Here is a 9440-nt window from a genome sequence, read left to right as displayed (position 1 = left end):
TATTTTTCATTTTTTTTCATTTTTATTAAATTTAAATTTAAATTTTTTAAAAATTAATTGAGCAATTTTTTTTTTGAATTTATTATGATACCTTGTACGAAATATAAAAACCAAAACATAATAATAATGATAATAATTCATCAGCAAAAAAAAAAAAAAAAACCAAAAAGTATTCACAAATGAAAATTTTTTTTCTTTTCCTTTTTCCTCTCCTTCTCCTCCTCTTATTCCTTCTTATACATTATTTAATTGTCGAGCAATTTTTTTAAATTTAAATCTAAAACAGAAAAAAAACCTGCCTTTTCTTTTTAAATAATAATAATAATATATATTAAATAATAATATATATATATATTGAATATACGATAATATTAAAAAAAAAAGGCAAATTACAAAAATTATATTTTTTTTTCTTTTCAGCCTTGTTCATCTTCCTGTTGAAGACATCATTATTAATATAAATTAATTAATTTTTTTTTTTTTTTATAAATTTTATTTTACACTAATTATTTATTTATTTAACCACTTTTTTTCCTTTTTTGCACATTTTCCCCGGAGGGACATAAAAATAAAAAGAGAGAGAGAGAATGACAAATTCGTTAATAAAAAAAAAAAGTGGTTAAATAAATTTTAATTAAAATGTAAACTTATTTTTATTTAGAAAAAAAAAAAAAATACTGCTTTTTTATAGTTTTGTTGTTGTTTCTTTAATTTGTTTTTTGATATTGTACTTAAATTAAATTACCATCTTCTTTGTTTTCTCCTTAATAAAAAAAAAAAAGAAATAAAATAAAATAATAATAATAATAATAATCTACATCTACAACAGAAAAAAAAAAAAAAAAAAGAAAAAACTACTACGCTTTCTAAATTAATAATAATAATAATAATAAATTTTAGAGCATAATAAAAAAAAAATGTTATACATCTATTTATTTATCTATCTATCTATCTATCTATCTATCTATTTATCTGTTATACTCTATTATTGGCTTCACACATTTTTTTTTTTCCATTTTCCATTTTCTCATTTAAGCCATAAAAAAATTATAATAAAATAATAAAAAAAAAAAAATTTTTTTTTTTTTTTGTAACCTGAAACAACAAATTTCGAGGATTCACGCGTGCGCGCCCTTTTTGTTTTTATTACTACAATAATATTATTGTAATTCGTTAATAATAATAATAATAATAATTCGGCTGAATTCAAACGGACATTTTTTTAAATTTGCAAAGCTGCAATAATTTTTTTATCTTTTTCCCCCTTAATCAATCTTAATATTAATAATAATTATATATATATATTTATATTTATATATAAAATCGAAACGCTAGTAGTCACATTTTTAATTAAATTTACTAAACAGTTTGTGTGTAAAATTACCAAAAAATTTAACGGTTAGAAAAAACGAAATAATTTTTGCCCGAAAAAAAAAAAAAAAAAAACAAAATGGAAGAATTTTAATTAGCAGTCTTGTACTTTTTATTTTTTTGATAAATTTAAAAAAGACTAGATTTTTATTTTTAAACTTTTTTTTTTTAAAAAGAAAATGCGAGTAATGGCGTTTCGACAATTATATATATATATATGTGTGAAATTTAAATTCATCAATTATTATTTTTAATTATATAAAAAAAAAAAAAACTTACAAATAAAAATTACGAAAGAAAAAAAAAGACGAAAAAAAAAAAAAAAAAAAAAAAGAAACATTTAGTCGTCTGCTTCTAACGATGATAATATTGTTGGTCTCAGAGGTGATTTTCTTCTGGAAGACGGTGTACCCAACGGTTTATAAACATAATTACCGGAAATTGTGTTACCACCTGCATTAAAAACGTAAAAAAATATATAAATATTTTTTTTTTTTTTTTTTTTTAAATTACCCGGTATAATTAGTTATAATCATTTATACCTAAGCTTTTAAATCTTTTAGGACTTATTTCTCCAGTAGTTTGAGAATTAAACGTATACGTTGCCCCACCGGACAACCCGATTCCAGACATTGACGTGAACGCTCCCGCTTGCGGAGTTATATTTAACCTCATTTTCTTTTTTATTGGTGAATCTATTTCATTGTAAATTGATTCTGCGACCTGGATTTAACAATTTAACCGTTAATTTTTTTTTTTAATAAACATAACCCAAACATAAAACATGAAAAATTTACTTACTTCAATGTCGAAATCCGTGAGGCTAATATCACTGTCATCAAATTCTTCATCGTTCGAGGGGAAAACAGATTTTACCTGTTCTGCGCTTAAACGTGCCGTAACGGAATTGTTTCTTTCAGACCATTTTTTATTATCATTTTCATTATCTTCTTCTTCATCTTCATCCTCTTCCTCTTCGTCTGTGAATAATCATTTATGTCATTTGTTAATTTTTACTACCACATATAAACATTAAAGATGATTACTTTTAAATTTAAAATAACTCACATTCGGAAACATCTTCTCTTTTAAAATCCCAACTATTTTGTCTTGTTTGGTCCCAAGCTTCTTCTTCAGATTCCATTTCGCTATGTATTGTTTCTATTGAACCTAAATTTTGATTGTAATTTCCAGATAATTCACCTCTTTCTAATGCATCTAAACTTTCTGAAATAAAAACAAGAAAACTTATTTATTTCGGAAAAAAATTCGAATCTCATATTAACAAGTACTTTTTTTTTTTTTTAAGCGTACCTGGATATACCATTGATTTTTTAATAGCTAATTTATCTTTTTTAGACCACTTTTGAACTTCTTCATCCATTTTCCCAATTTTTTTTGGATTCATTGCCCACAAACAACCTTTTCGCTGTGACCCGTTCGTCGCTGGTTTTTCTATTTTTTCAAAACATTTATTTAGACTTAAATTATGTCTTACGGAATTTTTCCAACCGTTCGGAGCAGTTTTAAAATATGGAAAATGTTCACTGGAAAATTGAAAAAAAAAAAAAAAATAAATAAAGTTTAAGAGTATATAAAAAGTGTAAAACAATCATTTGTTAAATAACCAAGAGAGTAATTTAATACTATAATATGCGTATACTAACCACATAAAGTTATAAATTTCCGATACGGGCAAGCTGCCGTTGGGACTATTTTTCAATGCCATTGCAATTAAGCAACTGTAAGAATAAGCGGGTTTAGGATATGAAGATTTAACCAATTCTGATTCGCCACCATAATCTTGCAGTCTTTTTTTAGCATTAATTGACCTATGGTAATATATATAAAAAAAAAAAAATATAATTGAATTTAAGTATGTAGATATCTAAGAAAATATATGTGATGAGCAGAAATGTTATTAATTCCCACAAAAATAATAAATAAAATCTTACCTAACAGATGAGACAGATTTCTTTGTACTAACAGGAGTTCGATTTATAACATGATTATTTGATTTTGAAATTTGGTTTGCCACAGGTGTTTTAGGTTTTCCCTTGTTTGTTTGATTGCCTTAAAATTAAAAGCAAACATTTTTTAAGGACGTTTGTATTAATTATCGCAAGACAAGTCATCATATAAAACTAACATTAAAAAACTTAAAATTTTCCCTTTAATAAAACTTACTTTTTATAGCGACAGCTCTAGCATAAGCCTCTTGAAAAGTTTCTTCTTCTTCTGATTCAGTTATATATTCTTGCTTTATATCCAAATCGGATGAGAAACTAATTCCATGTTTTAAATATTCCTCTTCGTGAAATGCATCTTCATCATCTTCATTTTCACCCAGAAAACTCCCTTTAAGATTTCCTTTTTTACTCCCTAAATTATTTATATTAAAATTATGCTTATTTTGTGATGTTATATCTTTGGATGCAGATAAAAGGTTAGATGTTCTGTTATTTAAAATTGATGAAGACGTTTTAACTGAGTTTTTATTGTCTAAAATTATGATTTTTTAATTTTAAAACTATTGAACACAAAAAAAAAAAAAAAACAAATGCTACTTGTTAATAATTTATAAACTTACCATTAGTTTCAGTATTATCATAAGGAATTTGAATTACTGTAACTGGTATTACAGAGTTAGGACAAACCATTCTTGTTTCTCCGCTACTTAAATCTAAACTTAAACTTGAATTAATATCTCCACCTAATAAAGAGTGACTGTCACTCGATGAAGTTAGCCACACATTATTGTCTCCTGGAGCACCTACATAAAACAAAACTTGTCAACAAATCGATAATAAAAAATTTTTGGTGTACGTTAAAACTATTTTAATGAATTGTTGAAATATCGATCTTATATATTAAGCCATTGTTTTTTTTTTTTTTTATTTAAAGCATTATTTTAAACGTTTATATTTTATTCGAGTAATAAAATATTATAAATAAATAGTAAGTACAATATATTTTAAATATATTTACCAAGTGAATCTTCATCCAAATTCAAAGCGGGTAATTCTGTAAAATTCAAACTTAAATCACCGCAACTAAAAATGTTTTCAAAATCATTTTCTGATTTAATATCCATATCTAACATTTCCTGTAGCGAAAGTGAATCTGGTCCATTTTGCAGGGATTGACTGCTTAAATAATAATCCATAGTAACACTGCAGTAAATAAATAAATAAATAAATAAAAACTTAATGTCAAAATCATGTGCCAAAATAAAAAATATACAATTTCATTATTATTAGTATTAGTAAAAACTTAAACATATTTAAAATTTGGTAAAACATTCTTTAGTGTTAAAATTAAAAAATTACATAAACTTAAGCATTTTCAGTTTTTAACCTCGGAAAAACAAAACGTAGGCCAATTACTTATTAAAAATGAATAACAATTAATAAAAAAAAAAAAAAAAAAAAAAAAAAAAACGATAAGTGAAACAGACATTGCGCATTTACAATTTACAAATAAATGACATGTAAACATTTCAAAAGATAATCCGTTATCTTCAATTTTTGCCGAGCTGTGAGATAACTTTATAAATGTTTTTAACATATTTATTTTAAACTAAACATTAGGCGACTATTTTTATATAAATATTTAAATTAAATGTAAAATTTAATTAATTTTAACTCATATTTTCAGATTAATATTTTTGAAACGGTCATTTGAATCAATTAAATAGTCGGGGATGGCCAAAATTTTTCAAAACAAACGACTGACGGCCATTTTCACCGTGTTTTTTTTTATTTCAAGCATAAAAATCATTAAAATAAGCCTAAAAATCGTTATGATGATTTTAAAAAATGACTTTTAACAATTAAAAAAATTAATTAAATTTTTAAAAATTATTCAAAATATTTTGGATACCAATGTTCACCTTGAAATCGCTCTTCGCGCCTTGTAATGTACCAATCGGCCATGTTGGATTTTAGAATTCATTTTAAAATGATATTTTTTCAAGTGATTTACATTGTATATATGCTATATTAAGAGCAGTAATAATTAAAAATTGATTGGCACTATAAATTAAAATAAAATTTAATAGATGACTCTAATAATTTTTATGAAATTATTGCAAAAATTCAAAAAATCTCGAAGGCGGGATCCGGCGAGATTATTTAAGTGACAGATGTCTTAAACCAAAATAATCATTATACACTCGAACAGATTAATATTTACCACTAAAATTTATATAAAAATTTGTTACTTACATATTTTGTCTTTTGTATTATTTAATAAATTATGTATTGAAAAAGAGAATCATTAATTTTCTTGAATTTTTCTCCAATTTTATCACTAATTGTAATGGACAAAGCACGTAATCGGCAATAAAGAACGTTGACTACTCAAGAACAAAGATTTCAAAATAAATGGCTCTCATTGGTTGGCACAAATCACGTGTTAAAAAATCCGCGTTCTTATTGGCTGAAATACGAAAGAAAGTAAAGAAAGATCGAAGAGGAATTGCACATGGCTACTTTTTGTCAATAAACATTCCCTCCAAAATTATTCAGTAATAAAAATTTTTAATAATAGTAATTTTTTGATAATAAAATACAAAGGTTATTTATTTATGATTATAATTAAAAAATATTAAGGATTTATAATTTATCAAAATTTATAATCAAGAATTTTTTTAAAATTAAAAGAACATTAAATATGGCTGATAGTATTGAACAAATAACGAGGAACGTTTTTTAATTTGATGACTGAGAATCATAAAAAACTCCATACTTTTTTACTAAAAAAAAAAAGATATCAATAAATGTTTTACACACAGAAATTTTGCTATCTGGCTTCTGCTTCATAAACACCACAATTGATATTTCACTTGTTGCTAATAGAAATAACCATTAAATTTGAATTATTTATTTAAATAACCTAAATAAAGCTTAATATGATTTTAACATAAATATGTAAAATTAAGATTCATTCACAATAAAATTCTACAAAATATTATAACTTGCTCATATACATTGCATGTTAAGAATTTGTAAATAGGACAATTTAAAAAATTTATATAATTTATTTATGTTCATTATACTGTATTGGTCATTTACTTTATTAATATATTATTATTATTATTATTGTGTTAAGAGTAAATAAAATTATTATTGATAATTAAAATGTAAAAAAAGGGGGAAAAAAAATTATTTATTATTTTTTTCTTAGAAAAGATCAATTGTTATGAAATCGTAAAATAATTTTAGTTTTTCAAGTTGATTTTGTTTTGTTCATCAGTTATGAATTGCAAGAATAAAAGAAACCATAGACTTAACTGTAATAAAAAATTAAAATAACAAAAAAACAAAAAATACTTGCATAAAAAACTGTATTTAAAAATATTTCGTTATTTTACATCATTTATAAAATAAAATTATAAATGTCTTAAAAAGCATTAATATTTTACAAGTAATAAATTTACTTTAAAAACATTTATTTTATTTATTTCACCTATGTACTAAAAAAAAAATTAATCGATTATCGATTACATATTTAAAATTTTTAAAAAATACTATACAACTGTGTATTATTATTTATTTTTTATTGATTTTTCTTTATTTTTTTTATGTTTCTTTTCCATCTTAGACTTTTTGGGTGATTTAAACTTTTTGGGAATAATTTTTTCGACTTCTTTAAGATGAGTTTTCCAATTAAGGCCCAATAGTGGATGCCTGCAAACTAAGTCTTTAGGTAAACTAATTTTATTTTCAATGTCTTTTCTCGAACTATACTTTTGGGCATCAAAGTTGCCTACATCTTTTTTAATTAATATATGACCTTTAATAGGAACATTAAGTAACGATGAATTATTTGACTCCTGGGGAAAACCTACACATATATTTTTTTTAGTCTGTAATAATTCCACACTAAATTTATCATGAGATTCTGAATCAGTATTGCAATTCATGATCAAGGAGTTTAAATTTTTACCCACTAAGTCTTTTTTATTTAAATAATTTGGCATTTGCAAAGTATAAATTTCATCATCCGAGGTAATTTGATCTAAATTAAATGTGCTAATACTTGTCTCTTCTTTTTCATTTCCGCTGTGTTCTTGAAACGAAGACTCCTTTTTAGGCATTGTGGCTTTTTCTTTTTAATTATTATTTTATCAATTTAAACTTTTTAACATTTATTTTAGTTTAAATTAATTCTATCGATTAATTTTAGTCTGCTTAAAATTCTCTGGAAAAAAAAAAAATAACCTCATAAATTTGACATAAATTTTTTTTTTTTGTTTTTTATGTTTAATTTGTTTCGAAATGTTGATATTAATCAAAACAAACTTCAAATTATTATTCTGTAACAGTTATAAAATAATTTATACGTTTAAAAAAACAATTTTTTTTTAAATGTAAGAAAATTGAAAAATATTTGGATGTATTAATTAATATTAAAGTCGAATCAAATTATAAATAAAAGAATTCATAAAACAATAAAAGCAAACATTTTATTGGTGGTAGCTTTAACAATAATAAAGTTATTACTTAAATTAAGATGCACATGTATTAATAAAATTTACATAAATATTTAATATTTACATTCAATACATAACTTATAACCATTTAAGACATATGCACATATTTATAACCTTTACAACAAATATCTAAATAACAAATCTCAATACAATATAGTTTTTAAAAATTAAAAACATTATTTTGTGATCGAATAACAATTACCTACCCGACATTAATTTTTTTTGACAAAAATTATAAAATATATTCACAAATATACATGCTCAACTATTAGCATGGTTTAAAAATAAACGTCGTGGTTCTAGAATTAATACTTCGACTACATTTTAAACATTTTCTATCGTTTAAAATTTTTTGTATAAATATTTATCGTAGATATAAAAACTGTGTTAAATAATTATCAATAATAATACTGTTGTTTAAAAATAAACGTAATTATTATTAACAAAATTTTATTTGTTTATTTCATTTTAATTTTTTTCCGTTACATTCAAATTTTTTAAACCTATGTAACCGTAAACAAAATAGATTGGAATCAATTTTCGCGCCAAAAAGTAATTGTAAATAAAAAAATTTCTTTTTAGTCATCTTTTTTTTGAATTTCATTAAAAATATCTTAAAAAGTTTATAATAAAAAAAATTTTAAACAATACAAATATATATTTTAGGTTAATAAAATTTTGTTTTAAAAGATATAAAAAGTATATTTAAAAGTAATTGTAAATAAAAATAAGTGTAATCAATAGTAAAATTTCATTAAAAACTAAAATTATAATTAATAATGCCAAAGTCTTAATAATTTGGAGGCTACGTTTGTTTTACTTTTTCTTTCTTTTTGTAAGCTTGTTGATAAAAGTCGAAAAATAAAGCGAAAAAAATTGTGCTATGAACCAAAAGTAAAGCGGCTATAAACTTTGGATATCCACAATCAAAAACTAATACCTGAGCAGAATGGAAAAATACTAATGTAAACTGAGCCTGTGAAAAAATGAAAACAAATATTTTCATTATTGATTATACCTAATTGAAAACAATTACAAAAATATCATCATCATCATCATCATGTACATTAATTGATTTCAGGTATGACACTTACTAATTGAATTGTGGTTAAATGTTTTTTCCACCATAAATATTTTTGGTACTCTGGCCCCATTGCAGACATCATGTAATAAAAATACATAATTACATGAACGATATTATTAATGAGATTTGAAAAAGTCCCATGACCGCCTAAAAATAAATACAATAGTAATAATAATAAATAATGTTAATTAATTTTTATAAAAAAATTTTTTTTTTGGTGGGAGGAGGAGGGGGGGGGGGAAAGTACTCACCGGCTAAAAATTTAACACATATCCATGTTTCGATCGGAGTTAATGAATGATGATACAAATGTAATAAACTTACTTGATTATCTTTTTTTCGTAAAATAAAAAAAATCTGAAAAAATTTTAATAACCAAAAATATAATTATAAAAAAAGTTTTTCATCGATCAGGTACTGAAACCATAAGAGGAAAAAATACTATGATAACAATAAATATAAAAAGAGACAGAGAAAGAGAGAGAGAGA

At 23.1% G+C, this 9440-nt stretch overlaps 3 protein-coding genes across 3 annotated transcripts in view; all 3 read right to left on the bottom strand.

Annotated features, from left to right (window-relative positions):
• Positions 1-1711: 1711 nt before the first annotated feature.
• Phum_PHUM047550 (Meiosis-specific transcription factor mei4, putative) lies at positions 1712-4537 on the bottom strand (the record flags this gene model as incomplete). The annotated part of the gene is made up of 10 exons (XM_002423248.1): positions 1712-1824; positions 1914-2094; positions 2173-2284; positions 2436-2598; positions 2686-2918; positions 3039-3203; positions 3327-3444; positions 3559-3741; positions 3962-4144; positions 4420-4537. 10 exons carry the CDS (start codon positions 4535-4537, stop codon positions 1712-1714), a joined length of 1569 nt encoding a protein of 522 aa, XP_002423293.1.
• Positions 4538-5626: 1089 nt separating this feature from the next.
• Positions 5627-7471, bottom strand: Phum_PHUM047540 (uncharacterized protein; the record flags this gene model as incomplete). Its single annotated transcript, XM_002423247.1, has 2 exons — positions 5627-5728; positions 7019-7471. 2 exons carry the CDS (start codon positions 7469-7471, stop codon positions 5627-5629), a joined length of 555 nt encoding a protein of 184 aa, XP_002423292.1.
• Positions 7472-8672: 1201 nt separating this feature from the next.
• Phum_PHUM047430 (uncharacterized protein) overlaps positions 8673-9440 on the bottom strand; it is a gene marked incomplete at both ends in the record, with an annotated part of 1593 nt that continues 825 nt past the window's right edge. The window contains 3 exons of the mRNA XM_002423246.1: positions 8673-8843; positions 8962-9098; positions 9203-9308. Of these exons, the coding sequence (XP_002423291.1) occupies positions 8673-8843; positions 8962-9098; positions 9203-9308 (414 nt within the window). The remainder of the gene's footprint in view (positions 8844-8961; positions 9099-9202; positions 9309-9440) is intronic.

This window comes from Pediculus humanus, genomic scaffold, assembly GCF_000006295.1.
Source record: "Pediculus humanus corporis 1103172107399 genomic scaffold, whole genome shotgun sequence".
Lineage (NCBI taxonomy): Eukaryota > Metazoa > Arthropoda > Insecta > Psocodea > Pediculidae > Pediculus > Pediculus humanus.
The sequence above is the reverse complement of the archived record's forward strand: the minus strand, read 5'-3'. Positions and strand labels throughout refer to the sequence as shown.